Source organism: Leuresthes tenuis, unplaced genomic scaffold (assembly GCF_036924035.1).
Source record: "Leuresthes tenuis unplaced genomic scaffold, fLeuTen1.0.hap1 SCAF_17, whole genome shotgun sequence".
Classification (NCBI taxonomy): Eukaryota; Metazoa; Chordata; class Actinopteri; order Atheriniformes; family Atherinopsidae; genus Leuresthes; species Leuresthes tenuis.
The window spans coordinates 22,185,242-22,202,719 of record NW_027325371.1 but is presented as its reverse complement, the minus strand read 5'-3'; the positions used below and the strand labels follow the sequence as shown (position 1 = coordinate 22,202,719).

General features: G+C 43.1%; 2 protein-coding genes across 4 annotated transcripts in view; both read left to right on the top strand.

Annotated features, from left to right (window-relative positions):
• cpt1a2b (carnitine palmitoyltransferase 1A2b) overlaps positions 1 to 8,835 on the top strand; it is a 43,153-nt gene extending 34,318 nt beyond the window's left edge. Inside the window, exons 14-19 of the mRNA XM_072368165.1 lie at positions 2,309 to 2,473; positions 3,455 to 3,583; positions 3,780 to 3,935; positions 5,396 to 5,509; positions 5,614 to 5,706; positions 6,412 to 8,835. Of these exons, the coding sequence (XP_072224266.1) occupies positions 2,309 to 2,473; positions 3,455 to 3,583; positions 3,780 to 3,935; positions 5,396 to 5,509; positions 5,614 to 5,706; positions 6,412 to 6,540 (786 nt within the window). The 3' untranslated portion in view covers positions 6,541 to 8,835. The remainder of the gene's footprint in view (positions 1 to 2,308; positions 2,474 to 3,454; positions 3,584 to 3,779; positions 3,936 to 5,395; positions 5,510 to 5,613; positions 5,707 to 6,411) is intronic.
• Positions 8,836 to 10,552: 1,717 nt separating this feature from the next.
• LOC140272753 (uncharacterized) overlaps positions 10,553 to 17,478 on the top strand; it is a 32,344-nt gene continuing 25,418 nt past the window's right edge. For 2 of the 3 annotated variants that reach the window (XM_072368168.1, XM_072368166.1), the window contains exon 1: positions 15,754 to 16,470. The gene's annotated coding sequence lies outside the window, so the exon portion shown is untranslated. Of the gene's footprint in view, positions 10,938 to 15,753; positions 16,471 to 17,478 lie in introns of those variants that run through there. The other variant, XM_072368167.1, reaches the window with a different exon arrangement.

The following is a 17,478-nucleotide window of genomic DNA, read 5'->3' as shown; positions in this document are numbered from 1 at the left end:
TCTGCGGAGAATGTGTGCATATAGCTTAAAACAACTTTTACTGTCATGATGCCACTGACACACCTTCAAAACAAACAAAACGAGCTTTGTGACTTTGAATTGAGAGTTTCTAAAAACCACACAGACATAATGTTGTGGATCTTAGTATACTGTGGGAGCAGATCCTGAGATAAGCCCAGTAGGCTTTGGAGGTAGCAGGAATGTACATTTGTGCACCGACCCTAATATATAATATAAGAGTCGCATTTGGGCTGCTTTGATGAACAAATTACACCGTTTTCCTGGTTCATTACGCATTGTAACTTCGTGGCACCACTAGGGGCAGCCTGTTCGACAAACCCATAAAATCTCCTGACAGTTAACATTGCAATAGACATGAGATATGACCAAGGAAAACAAATCTTTGAATCTTTAGAAGGAGTTTTGTTAAAGTTAAAGTACAAAGCCTCAAAAAACATGCCAAGTCGGAATGGAAATGCATATTGTATTTGGATGCCCTAGCTGTTCCATTGAGATCATTGAAAGACCTTTGCAATTCATCCTGGCATGCTGCCAATGAACTTCTGGGCCAAATTCTGACTGATGCCAACCAATTACTGCATAATCAATACTTAGAGTTTGGCAGGATTTGTGGGTTTTTGCTTGTCCAGCTGCCTCTCAAGGATTGATCACAAGTTGTCTGTGGGAGTTTCCTGACCTACTTTTGTGGCTGGGAACCATCGGAAGGAGAAAATTACTACTCCTCAGCAGTCCTACCCTCTACTTCTATATAAGGCTGTCCTTTGTGTGTTTTTTTTGTTTTTTTTTGGAACCAAGAAAAAGTTGACTTTATTCAAGCTCTTAGGAACATTTTATGCCTCTTCTATTGCCATCTCTCCTTCCACAGTATATGGAGTATGGCAACCCTGCTTTAATGTAGTGGGCTATTTTCATCCCAACTGGAACTAAAAGGTCTGGGCCCAGTCACTGTTCATCTGAGAACAATCCAAACTATGTGTGTGTGTACTAATGCTGAAGCTATTTCTGTGAGATGCAACTGAGCTGTATGTTAACCCATTCCTACCTTTTCCTTGTTCAACGTGGTGCAAGGTCCAAGAAAAAAAAATGAAATTAAGTGAAAGTTGTTTGATAAGGACCGTCATAAGAGGGTGATTAGCAATGTTGGTGTACGAGGAAGTAGAGCATGTGTTGTTTTTAATCGGGTAATGAAACAAATGTTAATGATCAAGCTGATTGGTTAGCCATTAACGAATGAACAAAAAGTCCACAAAAGCCTTGTGACTTTTGAACAGATTTAAAAGTTGTCATCTTACTCTCACCATGATAAGAAAATCTAAGAAAGCCTTAAAGAGCAATTCATCTTTTTAAAGCTTCATCTTCATACATTTTCTCTAAAAAGCGTACACTTAGTGCTTGTGTAAATGTTTACGTGTTAGTTGTTGATGTAAGTAATCAGTGAACTGCAAGGGCAAATCCTGACTGAACCTGGGATGGAAAAAGTGGTGAATGGTCCAGTTCTACAGTCAAAAAGAAAAAAAAAACACATTTTGTGTTTAGTTTGGATCTTCATCAGGCTTGAACTCCCTCACAGTCCAATAACACTGCTAACATCCACTAACCGCGTGCTTATGGGGCATAAAAATTGGCTATCTTGTTGCACAGTGTTTTTACAGGCAAATGGACACAGAGAGACACAATGTTGTTCTGGCCTGCCGTTCTCACGATATACATTATATTGCCAAAAGTATTCACTTCCCCCATCCAAATATTTAAATTCAGGTGTTACAATCACTTCCATGATCCTTACTTCCAGTGAAAGGAACCCTGAATGCTTCAGCATAACAAGAGAGTTTGGACAATTTCCTGCTCCCAACGTTGTGGAAAGAGTCCTGTTCCAACATGACACCGGTGTACAAAGCAATGTCCATAAAGACATGAACCAGTTTGGTGTGGAAGAACTTGACCGGCCTGCACAGAGTCCTGACCTCAACCCGATAGAAGACCTTTGGGATGAATTAGAGCGGAGACTGCGATCCAGGCTTTCTGTCCAACGTCAGTGTCTGACATCACAAGAGCGCTTCTGGAAGAATGTTCAAAAGTTCCCATAAGAAGAATTAAAACTGTTACGATTAAGAATGGGATGTCATCATGTGCGGGTAAAAGCAGATGAGCCAATACTTACATCTGTTTCGATTTCCATTATTAGGACACTGAGGACAGAGACACTGAGGAAGTAAGTGGATGAGAGCAGCTCTATTGAGAAGCTGTTGTGTGAACTCTTTTTGTATACGTCTTGTGTGTGCATTAGGTTCAGGCTCAGATCTGCAGTTCCCTGGCTGTCGCTCAGGCACTGGCAGATGATGTGGACTGCCACGTTTTCCCCTTCAGAGACTTCGGGAAGGGAAGGATTAAGAAGTGTCGGATCAGCCCAGACGCGTTCATCCAGATCAGCCTACAGCTGGCGTACTACAGGGTAACACTTTCAGTGTGCTCCTCACTTTTTTTCAATCCTGAAGCTTAACATGCAAGAAGAAGCAGATGCTCCAGGTGTGGCCCAGTGGAAAAAAAAAACAGGTCTTCCCATTATTAATCACCAAAAACAATAAAGCTGTTGATTTCTTCCAGTGTAAAGTTTTTCAAGTCACTTCCTCTGACGTCTGAAGTCTAATAGCATCACTCATCCACTTTTGATACACCGTCAACTCAACTCTCAGTCTTGAAGGGCACATGAAGTTCACATAGTTGTTGTTATTCGATACATTTGCGTAATTTTCCAGTTGTTAGTCTTCACCGAGTATCAGCCACCATAACAGAATGCAGAACAAAAAGGTCTCAAGAGGACAGACGTGTATTAGAAAATGTTTGAAGATGAGTATGCGTGTTAGAATTCCTGTAAGAACAGTTTGCTGTGACTGACTTCCTGATGTCACGCAATATATTCTATTGACTTACAAGCATACAGACCAGTAGGTCCAGTAATATCTTCTTTAACCTTTCTGGTTGTTTTTAGTTTATGTTTTTAGTTTCCTCAGTCTGAGAAAGCAAAGGTTTTAGCGGACTGTTTAAATTTTTCCAGAAAACAAAGCCTGTGTGGGTTAATTCATCTATCTGTCATCAGAAAGTGGAAAAAGACCTCCAGCTTCAGAACTGCTGTGTCTCTCTTATCTCGTGATCTTTTCTGCATTTCCTTTTCTTCCCCTCCCTTCTTTGACCTATTTATTTCAATCTCACACGTCTTCTTATAAGTGTGGCATTCTGACATGACTTTCGACACTGAAAGTAACAAGTGTTAAGTCTCTATACTCTGATGAAAACAACACTCTGGAACAGTCGAACACGCATAATTACTTGATACTTCCTGTTTTATTTGTTAAACAAGCGTGTTTGCATCATAACTTCCTGGACTTATCTCAGAGTTTTCTTCTCCACATCCTCTTTCCTTTTCTGCCTCCAGGATCGCGGTGGCTTCTGCTTGACCTATGAGGCGTCAATGACCCGTCTGTTCAGGGAGGGCCGAACTGAGACTGTGAGATCCTGCTCAAATGAGAGCTGTGCCTTCATCAAGGCTCTGGAGGGAGGAGAGGTGATGATACATTTTAAACACATCCAACCCAATTTTCAGTCCAAGCCCTTGTTCAGAATCGGTTGTTTGTTTGACAAAGTGCAAATGACTTGAGTTTGCCATATATTTCACACACTGAGTTTCTTGTGTCGAATTATCATAAAAGTAAAGTTTGTAGATGATTTACACTTATTTATGAATATGTGTGATTTGACAGGCAGGGGAACAATGCAGGCGTCTCTTCCAGCTGGCCTCTGAGAAGCACCAGAACCTTTATCGAATGGCCATGACTGGAGCTGGAATTGACCGACACCTTTTCTGCCTGTACGTAGTCTCCAAATACTTGGGGGTGGACTCACCTTTCCTTAAAGAGGTAAGATTTTATTTCCTCACTGACAGCGTGCCCCATGGCTTTGCAGACTGTTTGCTATTCACTTAAGGAGAAACATGATGGATGAGATGCGCTTTGAGCTGAATTCTAATGCTTACAAGGATGATAAGAAATGTGTGTGTCATTTCCTGTTTCATTTACCTCTTCTTCGTTGCATTTTACTGTAGCACAATACCTGAAGAGGTGATCTGAGGAGACCTCACTTTGGATGTGGGTTGTTGTTCTCTGGGATTAAAATGGATTAACTTTTAAATTAAGGGAACCTTGTTATAAACGTTTGTTATGCCCCGCCGAGGGGTAATCAAAGCACAACATAAATGTGACCCATCTTCTTCAACCCCCAAGCAGCCACGGACACATTATTTAGAGTTTAGCATGGCAGTTTATTTAGAAAATAGATATGAAGATAATGTCAACTTGGAGAGAAGATTACCAGACTTCAGGATGGACTATGGCCAAAACAACAAACAAACCAAACTATCTTCACAAGGCAAACTAACCTAAACAAAGCAACTTCAAAACAAAAGACAAACACTTCCCTAGACTAACAAAACAGGGGAAAACTCAAGAAAAATAATATGGCAGCCCAACCCTACAAAGTCCAATATACAAGTTGGTTCAACTATGCATAGACTTGTGGCTGTTTGGGAGCAGAGGGAGATGAGTCCCCCTGCCGTCGTCATCCCAGGTCTTTATTATGAATCCCACTCCACAGCAGCCAATCCTCCACAGGCCCTCCAAGTGCCCGCCAATCGGAGCTTGGTACCTTCACATCGCAATTTGCATCAAGTTAATGAAACGAAAACATTAGTCGTAACAACGATGTTTAGACATGACACATAAGAGACGAACCTAAACAATTCCTGGAACAGATGCACATTAACATGGGAGTGGGGGGTATTGACTTATAGTGTGTGGTGAGTAACTGTTGCTGTTTTTTTTCTGACACTGGATTGGTTCACACAAGCTATACTGTAGGTTGCAGGCAGCATACCACACTGTATCTTTACCTCTGTGTACCCTGATCATTTTCATACCAGGTTGTGTAATTTGCAGGCGTTGCATTCATCCGTTGAAAATATAGAGAGGGGGGTTGCTGGTGCCCTGTTGTTGCGCCTTTTTTTTTTTTGCCTCATTTGTTCTCCAGCTATTATTTGTCGTTTCTTTTTCCCCATTTGGAGGGTTTCACAGGGAACTTCACCGCAGACTGAGGGGTTAAAGAAAAAGTTTTTCTTTTTCTCCTTGATGGAGACGGGATTACACTCAACCAAGTTTCATGAAATGAAACCAAATGGTTTTTGTTTTCTTACTGACAAAAAAAAACATGGCACAGTCCCGGTCCAAGTACCACAAATGCAACTGTAATAGTCTCTCTGTTTAATATTCTCCTTTTCTCTCACTCCCCCTCAACTTGCAACACACACACACTCCTCAAACTCCAGGTTTTGTCTGAGCCGTGGCGCCTCTCCACCAGTCAGACCCCGGTTCAGCAGATGGAGCTTTTTGACCTGAAGAACCACCCGGAGTTCGTATCGCTCGGTGGGGGATTTGGTCCTGTGAGTGATACACACAGTGAAGCTTTTAATGAAGACACTGATATATTTGACAGACGGTGCTGTGTGAGGCTTCAACACCAATCTCATGAAATCTGTCACATCAGGTGGCCGATGATGGTTATGGAGTTTCGTACATCATTGTGGGCGAGGATATGATCAACTTCCATGTGTCATCCAAATATTCCTGCAGTAAGACTGTAAGTAAAGCACCTCTTACATTTGATGTTGCTAACAGAGAAATCTGGTGCAGATAGGGTTATATGACCAGCAAATAAGGAGGAGAATACACCTGTGAACACTGTAAACTGATGCTGCCTTATAGTGATTATCATTTAAAAGAGACTGTCCTTGGTAAGTTACGACAACAAAGCGAAGCAGCGGATCCAGAATTCAACTCAGCAGCCAAAGACGTCTCCCCATTCAAAGTGAATAAGAAGCAAGATCGTTTGATGGCAGGATGGAGTGAATTCCGCCTTTGTCAGTCGTGCTGACTCTTTAGGCATCACGTAAAATGTTATGTCTGGCGCAAACCCAACACCTCCCATCACCCCAAGAGAACCATCCCCACAGTGAAGCACGGTGGTGGCAGCATTATGCTTTGGGAATCAGCACGGACTGGTCAGAGCTGGTCAGAGCCGAGCGAATGAGGGATGGTGCTAAATACACCATTCTTGCAGTAGTTGGCACAGTGTGTAAATTGAACAAGACGCGCACATGACATCACAAATGATCCATCTTCCTTCTTTGTGAGGACATGCAGGATGATAAGCACATAAGAGTTCTGATTTAGTCCATCTACAGTAATGTTTTGCTTTCCGGCATTTAAGTGTTTGAAATTGATCCACTTTTCCACTTTCTCTTGTGATTACGTGTTTAACAGTTTTTTCATGTTTATCTCTTAGGACTCTCACAAATTTGGAGCTCAGATAAAAAAAGCACTCCAAGATATCATGGCTTTCCTCTCGGCGGACATTAAAACTGCTTCTTCTTCCAAAGTCCCCACCCAGCCGCATTCCAAGAAGCTCCTCTGACTACAGCCGGACAAAATCTTATCACCCTCAAGACCTTAGTATTTCTAAACATTAATGTCAATGGAACTTACACCCATAACTCAATGCTATGTGCATCAAAGACATTCAGCTCGTTTACACATGAGAATGCAAAATGCTTCTCATCCCAACTTTCTTAGAGAATCTCAAGTAGAGGCTAAAGGTCACTTCAGAGAATGCAGAGAAGATTAATGTTAATGTTCCTGGCACAAAGCAGAGAGCTCACTGACTGTTTGTGCTCAGAATTATACAGTATACAAAGTAAACGCCTGCCACAGAAAGTTGAGAAGTTGGCCGACTTGCAGCTAGCAAACAGGGTCTTTCTGTGGCAGCGATGAGCTCAGAAAAAAAATCTATTTGGAACCCAAGATAAACCACAGATTTTTTTTTTTTTAGAGCCATGTGCAGGAGGGAAATGAGAAAAGAAAATACTTTTTTTTTTCTTTTGTTTGTTTGGGCTTTTTTGTAGCTTGTATTGTCAACACATTGTATAGACTAATAAGGTGTTGATATTTTAATTGATGATATGGATGTGCTTCAGTTTGTCAGACAGTTGTGTTTCATACTGTTGAATGAAACGGGCTGAAGTGTTGAGATGCTCAAAAGGGGATTGTGAGGTATTTAGTTTTATTGTCTTGTTGTTCTTCTTATTGTTACTGAGCTTGTTGTTTCTTGTTTTTCTAGAAAGGACTGTTGAACAGCACGAGCGCTGCTACTGGTTACATGCATCTTTTTGTTAAAACCGTGAAGCATTAGTGTATCTTAATACAGCCAAAATCCCAATGAAGCTGCTCTCAGTTTTTCTGTTTCTTTTGTCAGACGGCAAAAAGCGTCAGAGATTGATCAAAAATCTGTATCAAAGTGCACTTTGCTCGAAGCATTTCTAGACTGCAGCTCTGCTCATTTTTATAAATGCAGCGTCATATTGACATAATCACCATTCAAGCAACTTAAAGATGACGTGTATGCCGGAAATTAGGCTGCTTTCACCAGAACAATGATCTCCCTCACAGATATTTACAAGTGGCAGAATGTATTGTTCACTCACACAGACCACAGCATTATGGTGTCAGACAGTACCTCAGTCAATATCTCAATTCCATTTCTATGCATGTATACTGGAACAAAGTTTCCTTCTTATGAAGTACTTAGGGTTGGTATGACCTGGATGACAAAGAACCTAAAGAGGTATCGCTCATTTGTAATGACACAGCTTTTAAACGGTTGTGCCTGAATTCAAGTATTTACTAAGCTAAACAGAATCAATGCAAATGTTTTAAATCAATGCAATTCCATTGGAAAACCACCTGGCAGACAGTATATTGCCCATCTGTTGTCCTTGTGTGTTTGATAAGAATGTACTACACTTGGTCAGTTGGCTCCTGTTAGCATTGCCAGGATATGCCCACATAGGCAGTCATGTTATGCTAAAGCTCAATATGTAAGTGAGTTTGTAAGTTATTTAAGTGTATATGTTACTCATGTTCTTCTGTCACAGGTTACGCATTTACACAACTGTAGTCTGGCAGAGTAGCCTTTTTCTTTTCCTTTGCCTCCACCTGTTCACACAGCTTACAGATCCTTTCTGTCGTTTTCTGAAGAATTTACAAACACATTTTACAACTGCAGCTCTTCAGCCTCTCTTTTATTATCATGTAACTGCCTTGCTATATCTTTTCAACAGCATTTTGTCTTTCAGTACTGAGGTTTGCTCAGCCAAAAGAGGACTAAGCAATTTTTTTATTTACTTTAATTAGGCAGCTGAGGCCATGAAGTACTGATTAATTGTAATTAAAATAAATGTTTGCTTTATGTTGCCTCCCATACAGAACATGACCAGAGTGTTGTTGTATCTCTTAAGGGAGAACTGTAGAGTCTTTTGGGCTTTGGGATACTTATGAACGTCTTATGATACAGCTGCAGTTAAATCAAAATCTTCATCAAGCCTAAAGCCAGTCAGACCAATCATGTGCCTTTGCCTTTCTCACTGTGTAGCATATGTTATTGTGAGGTTTTGTACAATGAGTGTTGGTAGTTTGCCCAGACTTTTTATATTTCTCCTCTTTGACTGACTTGGTATGTAATGTTTATTTCCGTGCACCCTGATAAAGCTACTTTTGTTGACGCTTGATGATGTTCTCTGATGTCCAAAAGATGCTAAAATGATTGTGTTTTAATCTGTCAGTTTAATTCTAAAACATATTTGAATGTCAGGGGTGGACTTTTACAAACCGTGTTGGTGTGTTCTGCAAAATAAAACCTTTACTGAGCCCGTCATGAGTTTTTTTAACTTAATTATCGGTACCCAACTCATTTTGTGAACATTACTGTCCACTCCACGTTGGCTCTGGCTCTGACTCAGCTCATCAATCACATCCTCTGCTAACTGATGCACTTTATCATTTTAGGAGATGTTTGTCACTGTGTTTTTTGTTTTATCCTGATAAAGAAGGACTTTACTGTACAACCAATTTAACGTACCAGATAAACAATAAGTTAAAGTCTGGGATCAGACCCTTACTCTTTGCAAATGCCTGCTTTTCTCCATACTTTTTTCAAAAATAAACCCCGAAACTGGTGAGAGAGAGAGATCACAATGACATTCCTGACTGCATTTACCACAACAACCTCATGTGGTTAGAATTATGTCAGTTTATACATCTTATTATATTAAAAATTCTCTGGTTTAAGTGTTTCACTTTGGGTTGACGGCGCATAAAGAGAGATGAGGACTGAGTGGGTGGAAAATGGACAGAAAGATGGTTGAAATGCCAGGTAGGTGAAACAGAAGCTATGTATAAGAGGCTCTCACTGACAGCATGGGCAGGCATTTGACATGGAGTGTGATGGAGATTTGTAAGGCACCTATGCCACAGACGGCTGACACGAAACCCATCTCAAACTCCATGTAAAACCCTCCCATAAAATTGCATATTTGCAGCATTGCAGTCCTGAGACTGACCTGCCATCTGCATATAGCTCATGTGGCTCTGCAACCACTGGCGACGGTCCAAAACAGTCGGCTGTGTTTCAACTTTGAGCTTGAAAAATGAAGTCTGGTTTGAAACGGAAGGTGACGCGTTGAGTCATTTTCATCCTTTTAGATTAAAATAATAAAATATGTCAATTTTAACACCAGCATTGCTGTTGTTATGGAAGTTTTCAATCGCTTCCTTCCTAATACCTCTGATGAGCAATGAAATAGAGAACTTTACTTTTTCTGCCGGCCGGCAGTTGCAAGGAAAAAGATCAGTCCACACTATTCAGCGGCAATGGTATGAAAAGATACAGACAAAAGGAACCCAGAGCATTTATACCTGAGGAGGGGGCTTTTCTTTAGATGGTAACCACATCTCCAGGGGGAGGCAGGATGCAGTCTTGATGATAATTAAGAAACAGGAGGTTAAAACAATTATCTTGTCTGAGTTTTAATTAAGAGGTAAATAGTTTAAAACAATTAGCGTGTCTGGGTGATACAAATGGTTAATGTGGATTGGAGAGTCTGTCAGTCCTGAGACATAAAATTTACCATCACACCGTTTTTCATCACAATACGCTGATATGTTGTTTACAACCTGAAAAACACATTTAGGTGGGTAGTGCCTCTTTAATAATGATCTGAATTAAGGGGAAACCACAATTCAAGAAATTCTGTTTTGTACACTGTTACTTTTGGGTGTTGCAGAGATAGATTAGCAGAATGCTGGAGATGGAGAGATAGAGGAGGACCAGGCAGAGAGAGGCAACACAGAGGGCAGATCCATTACCACAGCAACACTGTACAGGTAACGGGTGTATTTAGAAATCTGAAAACAGTTGGTAATGACTTTTATTTTTACACCAATAAAACAGGAACTTGAGCAAATGATGAAACTCAGCAAGTGTTTTAAAGATTGGTTGACTGACTTCTTTAATCATTTACATGAACACGCAGAAATGACACGACTCATGAGTCATTACAAAGAGAGTAGGGCTATTACAGTGGACAGGAATGACCAGTATATGCAGCTGAGCTGAAGAAGCCTGTGACTGAACACACTCCTTGTTTAATCATTCAGCACAATTACACTTCCAGTTAAATCAATTAATGATTACAGCTTGACGGATTGGAAGTAACAGTCTCCGGCTAGAGGGAGAGATTAACCCGAACCCGGCTGCGGGGCAGAGTTCAGTTCTTTATCAACCCGGAGTAAAAGGAAGGGGGATTCCGGGAGACAAGGTAGCCGAGGCGAGGTGTCCAGAGCCAGAAGAGCCAGCCGATGGTGCAGAGGTGCGAGGAGCTAACAGCAGAGGAGCCGCGGCCAGGCGGAGGAGTCGAAGCCACGAGAACAGAAAGATGCCAGAGACGCTGAAGCAGAGCACGTGGTCGGAGATAGAAGGTAGGCCAGTTCATCGGGAAGCAGGTCGGGGCAGGCAGGGTCGGCAACAAGAGAACAGGTCATGAACGCTGGAAAGTCTCGCATGGATGCAGTAGATTCTACATAAACCTTACATAAACTAATAGCTGAGCATTGTCAGACACATCAGTGGACTCATCTACAGCTAAGCCTACACATGATGCCTTATGGATAGCTTCAGTTGGGTTAGCACATCCTGGGCTAAGATTTCTGCTTTCTTTGTGGTTGATGATGACGACATAGGTAATTTTGTCACAGAGCTCTTCTTTTTGTTTTCCCTCAAGTAAGGTCTCTGCTACTGCACTCCTTGACAACCCCTCCATCAGTAAATGGCTTTTCGTGTTGACCCAAAATCCAAGCAACTCTGAGGGAACATTCATTAGCACGTTGTTGGGCAGTGAATGAATGGGTCAGAATCCTGGTTGATTGCTAATATTGGCATCTGAGAATGCTTATTTTCTGTGACCTCAGTTCAGACTTGAGTGGATATGTTTGATGAAAAACTTTGTGTTTTGTCTCATAGTGGCGTTTCACATTGGCACTTTTAATGAGCGCCACAGTCTCTGAACATATGAGACACACTGGTTTTGTGCTCCCAGTGGGAAGAATGAACAAGAATGAATCTGTCCATTCCGGGTTGAAAGCTCTATTTTTATTATCCACTTTTCTCTTCTTAGAGAGCGCCATTACGTTTCTCTGTCTCTCTGTCTTCTCTTCTTGTCTCCGGCTCACTTGTCTCTCTGTCTTCTCTTCTTGTCTCCGGCTCACTTGTCTCTCTGTCTTCTCTTCTTGTCTCCCGCTCACTTGTCTCTGTCTTCTCTTCTTGTCTCCGGCTCACTTGTCTCTGTCTTCTCTTCTTGTCTCCGGCTCACTTGTCTCTGTCTTCTCTTCTTGTCTCCGGCTCACTTGTCTCTCTGTCTTCTCTTCTTGTCTCCGGCTCACTTGTCTCTCTGTCTTCTCTTCTTGTCTCCCGCTCACTTGTCTCTCTGTCTTCTCTTCTTGTCTCCCGCTCACTTGTCTCTGTCTTCTCTTCTTGTCTCCCGCTCACTTGTCTCTGTCTTTTCTTCTTGTCTCCCGCTCACTTGTCTCTGTCTTCTCTTCTTGTCTCCCGCTCACTTGTCTCTCTGTCTTCTCTTCTTGTCTCCCGCTCACTTGTCTCTCTGTCTTCTCTTCTTGTCTCCCGCTCACTTGTCTCTGTCTTCTCTTCTTGTCTCCCGCTCACTTGTCTCTGTCTTCTCTTCTTGTCTCCCGCTCACTTGTCTCTGTCTTTTCTTCTTGTCTCCCGCTCACTTGTCTCTGTCTTTTCTTCTTGTCTCCCGCTCACTTGTCTCTCTGTCTTCTCTTCTTGTCTCCCGCTCACTTGTCTCTCTGTCTTCTCTTCTTGTCTCCCGCTCACTTGTCTCTGTCTTCTCTTCTTGTCTCCCGCTCACTTGTCTCTGTCTTTTCTTCTTGTCTCCCGCTCACTTGTCTCTGTCTTTTCTTCTTGTCTCCCGCTCACTTGTCTCTCTGTCTTCTCTTCTTGTCTCCCGCTCACTTGTCTCTCTGTCTTCTCTTCTTGTCTCCCGCTCACTTGTCTCTGTCTTCTCTTCTTGTCTCCCGCTCACTTGTCTCTCTGTCTTCTCTTCTTGTCTCCCGCTCACTTGTCTCTCTGTCTTCTCTTCTTGTCTCCCGCTCACTTGTCTCTGTCTTCTCTTCTTGTCTCCCGCTCACTTGTCTCTGTCTTCTCTTCTTGTCTCCCGCTCACTTGTCTCTCTGTCTTCTCTTCTTGTCTCCGGCTCACTTGTCTCTCTGTCTTCTCTTCTTGTCTCCCGCTCACTTGTCTCTGTCTTCTCTTCTTGTCTCCCGCTCACTTGTCTCTGTCTTCTCTTCTTGTCTCCCGCTCACTTGTCTCTCTGTCTTCTCTTCTTGTCTCCCGCTCACTTGTCTCTCTGTCTTCTCTTCTTGTCTCCCGCTCACTTGTCTCTCTGTCTTCTCTTCTTGTCTCCGGCTCACTTGTCTCTCTGTCTTCTCTTCTTGTCTCCCGCTCACTTGTCTCTCTGTCTTCTCTTCTTGTCTCCGGCTCACTTGTCTCTCTGTCTTCTCTTCTTGTCTCCGGCTCACTTGTCTCTCTGTCTTCTCTTCTTGTCTCCGGCTCACTTGTCTCTCTGTCTTCTCTTCTTGTCTCCCGCTCACTTGTCTCTCTGTCTTCTCTTCTTGTCTCCCGCTCACTTGTCTCTCTGTCTTCTCTTCTTGTCTCCGGCTCACTTGTCTCTCTGTCTTCTCTTCTTGTCTCCGGCTCACTTGTCTCTCTGTCTTCTCTTCTTGTCTCCGGCTCACTTGTCTCTGTCTTCTCTTCTTGTCTCCCGCTCACTTGTCTCTCTGTCTTCTCTTCTTGTCTCCCGCTCACTTGTCTCTCTGTCTTCTCTTCTTGTCTCCGGCTCACTTGTCTCTGTCTTCTCTTCTTGTCTCCGGCTCACTTGTCTCTGTCTTCTCTTCTTGTCTCCCGCTCACTTGTCTCTGTCTTCTCTTCTTGTCTCCCGCTCACTTGTCTCTGTCTTCTCTTCTTGTCTCCCGCTCACTTGTCTCTGTCTTCTCTTCTTGTCTCCCGCTCACTTGTCTCTGTCTTCTCTTCTTGTCTCCCGCTCACTTGTCTCTCTGTCTTCTCTTCTTGTCTCCCGCTCACTTGTCTCTGTCTTCTCTTCTTGTCTCCCGCTCACTTGTCTCTGTCTTCTCTTCTTGTCTCCCGCTCACTTGTCTCTGTCTTCTCTTCTTGTCTCCGGCTCACTTGTCTCTCTGTCTTCTCTTCTTGTCTCCCGCTCACTTGTCTCTCTGTCTTCTCTTCTTGTCTCCCGCTCACTTGTCTCTGTCTTCTCTTCTTGTCTCCCGCTCACTTGTCTCTCTGTCTTCTCTTCTTGTCTCCCGCTCACTTGTCTCTGTCTTCTCTTCTTGTCTCCCGCTCACTTGTCTCTGTCTTCTCTTCTTGTCTCCCGCTCACTTGTCTCTGTCTTCTCTTCTTGTCTCCCGCTCACTTGTCTCTCTGTCTTCTCTTCTTGTCTCCCGCTCACTTGTCTCTGTCTTCTCTTCTTGTCTCCCGCTCACTTGTCTCTGTCTTCTCTTCTTGTCTCCCGCTCACTTGTCTCTGTCTTCTCTTCTTGTCTCCCGCTCACTTGTCTCTGTCTTCTCTTCTTGTCTCCGGCTCACTTGTCTCTCTGTCTTCTCTTCTTGTCTCCGGCTCACTTGTCTCTGTCTTCTCTTCTTGTCTCCGGCTCACTTGTCTCTCTGTCTTCTCTTCTTGTCTCCCGCTCACTTGTCTCTGTCTTCTCTTCTTGTCTCCGGCTCACTTGTCTCTCTGTCTTCTCTTCTTGTCTCCCGCTCACTTGTCTCTCTGTCTTCTCTTCTTGTCTCCCGCTCACTTGTCTCTCTGTCTTCTCTTCTTGTCTCCGGCTCACTTGTCTCTCTGTCTTCTCTTCTTGTCTCCGGCTCACTTGTCTCTCTGTCTTCTCTTCTTGTCTCCGGCTCACTTGTCTCTCTGTCTTCTCTTCTTGTCTCCGGCTCACTTGTCTCTCTGTCTTCTCTTCTTGTCTCCCGCTCACTTGTCTCTCTGTCTTCTCTTCTTGTCTCCGGCTCACTTGTCTCTCTGTCTTCTCTTCTTGTCTCCGGCTCACTTGTCTCTCTGTCTTCTCTTCTTGTCTCCGGCTCACTTGTCTCTCTGTCTTCTCTTCTTGTCTCCGGCTCACTTGTCTCTCTGTCTTCTCTTCTTGTCTCCGGCTCACTTGTCTCTCTGTCTTCTCTTCTTGTCTCCCGCTCACTTGTCTCTCTGTCTTCTCTTCTTGTCTCCGGCTCACTTGTCTCTCTGTCTTCTCTTCTTGTCTCCCGCTCACTTGTCTCTGTCTTCTCTTCTTGTCTCCCGCTCACTTGTCTCTGTCTTCTCTTCTTGTCTCCCGCTCACTTATCTCTCTGTCTTCTCTTCTTGTCTCCCGCTCACTTGTCTCTCTGTCTTCTCTTCTTGTCTCCGGCTCACTTGTCTCTCTGTCTTCTCTTCTTGTCTCCGGCTCACTTGTCTCTCTGTCTTCTCTTCTTGTCTCCGGCTCACTTGTCTCTCTGTCTTCTCTTCTTGTCTCCGGCTCACTTGTCTCTGTCTTCTCTTCTTGTCTCCGGCTCACTTCTCTCTCTGTCTTCTCTTCTTGTCTCCCGCTCACTTGTCTCTCTGTCTTCTCTTCTTGTCTCCGGCTCACTTGTCTCTGTCTTCTCTTCTTGTCTCCGGCTCACTTGTCTCTCTGTCTTCTCTTCTTGTCTCCGGCTCACTTGTCTCTCTGTCTTCTCTTCTTGTCTCCCGCTCACTTGTCTCTCTGTCTTCTCTTCTTGTCTCCGGCTCACTTGTCTCTCTGTCTTCTCTTCTTGTCTCCGGCTCACTTGTCTCTGTCTTCTCTTCTTGTCTCCGGCTCACTTGTCTCTCTGTCTTCTCTTCTTGTCTCCCACTCACTTGTCTCTCTGTCTTCTCTTCTTGTCTCCGGCTCACTTGTCTCTGTCTTCTCTTCTTGTCTCCCGCTCACTTGTCTCTGTCTTCTCTTCTTGTCTCCCGCTCACTTCTCATCTCCCTCTATCGCTGACTTCCCTTACGCGCCTCTCATCTCTGTATTCAGAGTCAAGCTGTTGTTTACACAGATTTGATTGGCTGAGCAGCATCATGTGGGATGGCTTAACTCGCATGCAATTGGTCTGTTAGGTCTGCTAAACAAATACCGTAAAGAATAGAAGTGCCCCGTCAAAATGTAGAGTCCCTCAGTAATTTATTGATTATAGGTCTGGGTCCGGATAGGGCGGCGTCTGGGTCCATACCCGGACCGCGGTCCGCCTGTTAGTGACCTTTGCAGTAGAACAATCTTGCAAAGGTGCTGGAGAGGCTTATTTACATGGCTGGATGATGGATCAGGTGAAGTGCAGGGAATGAGCTGCAGCTGCCAGATGAGTGGTAAATAAATTATAATAAATAATAACTGAGGCAGTGGAACAGGAGGGGGGACAGGAAGGATGGACTGTGCCAGGGCATTCCATCAGTGGCAAGATAAAGAAAAATGTGACAATGTTGAAGGACTGTGGCCCAAATGTGTGTATATATGCGCACGGTTTTCCACCTTTTTTTTCCTCTCCTGGTGGCACTTGCTAAACCGCTTGTTCCAACCCAGAGTCGATAGGAGGCAATCCTGTTCTCAGTGCTCTACTGTGAGCGAATGGATTAGAATGAATCACTTTCTGTCTCTGTGAAGATTTCGAATTTTCAGCTGTTATTCCCAGATGTGCCTTCATCCATCCATACATTCATCCAGTTGGGTTCTGCCTCCTGCAGGACAGGGGGGGGGGGGGGGGGGGGGTTAAATTTGTCTCGAAGTGCAAGTTTTACGAGTTTAAGTCATAGAAAAAACCCGACATTACATCATGCAACAGGAAGGGGAGCGAACGACTAAAAGTGAAAGTTGAATATCTCACGCGAGTCTGCAGTCTTGTGTCAGACCAGAGAGAGAAGTCACGCAGCACGGTAGGAGAAAAAAATCACTGTTACTTTAATATGTCTTGTTAATACGTTTTGTTGAATGTCGACCTGATTTGTGCTAAAAGAGAGTCGGAGATGTCTCAGTTCGGTTTAAACTCGGAATAACAATTTAAAGTGTCACCCCGTAGACTTGCTAATAATCAGGATCGGTTTCTGTTCTATTATTTCAGTGATTGTGGATTTCTTTTCCTCCTGTTGAATTTCCTTCCTCTTTCCTTTCACTTTTCCGTCACCTCGCTGCAAGATAAGCTTTTCTTTATCTTGCCAATGATTATATTTACTCGAAATATCCCATCAGAGTTAACTACGTTTGTGCTGCGACATTTGACTCAAGGTGATCCAGTTTAACGCTGGACTGGATAAACCGAGCCCACACTGAAAACAATAACTCATAAGATTTACTTAAAAAATATATTGTAAGTATTTGCATGCAAATGATTTAAGTAAATTTTAATCCTGCAATATTAAGTAACTCTCATTTGCCATTATCAAGTAAATGTTAGTTTCCATAAAAGATTACAGTTGTGAAAATATTAAGTAACATTTACTTGATTACATCCAAGTTTTAAGGTATATTTATTTAAACAAATTAAGTAAAGTGTACTTGCTTTTCATAGGCAGGAACATAATTTTACTTACTGACCTGACTGAGCGTGATGCTACTGTAACGTCGGGAGCAGTGTCACGTCATGTGCGCATGCGTTTCGAAACCCTACACTTTCAGAGTAAAGTTAATGTAAAATTTTTAGGTTTATGGACATGACTTGTTATACTGATTGGTAACCAAAAAGATCATTTTAGAATCAAATAAATTTCTTGACACAACAAATGTAGAATATTTCAGTGTTTCTATTCAGATGTCTTTTTCTCCAAACCACTTTGGACACAGCAACAGAACTGTAGCATTTTCTGTTGAGACTATCTCATCACGAAAGTCTGAACTATTTGTGTGTATCCTACTTTTGTGTGTATTAAGAGAAGAATATAAATTTG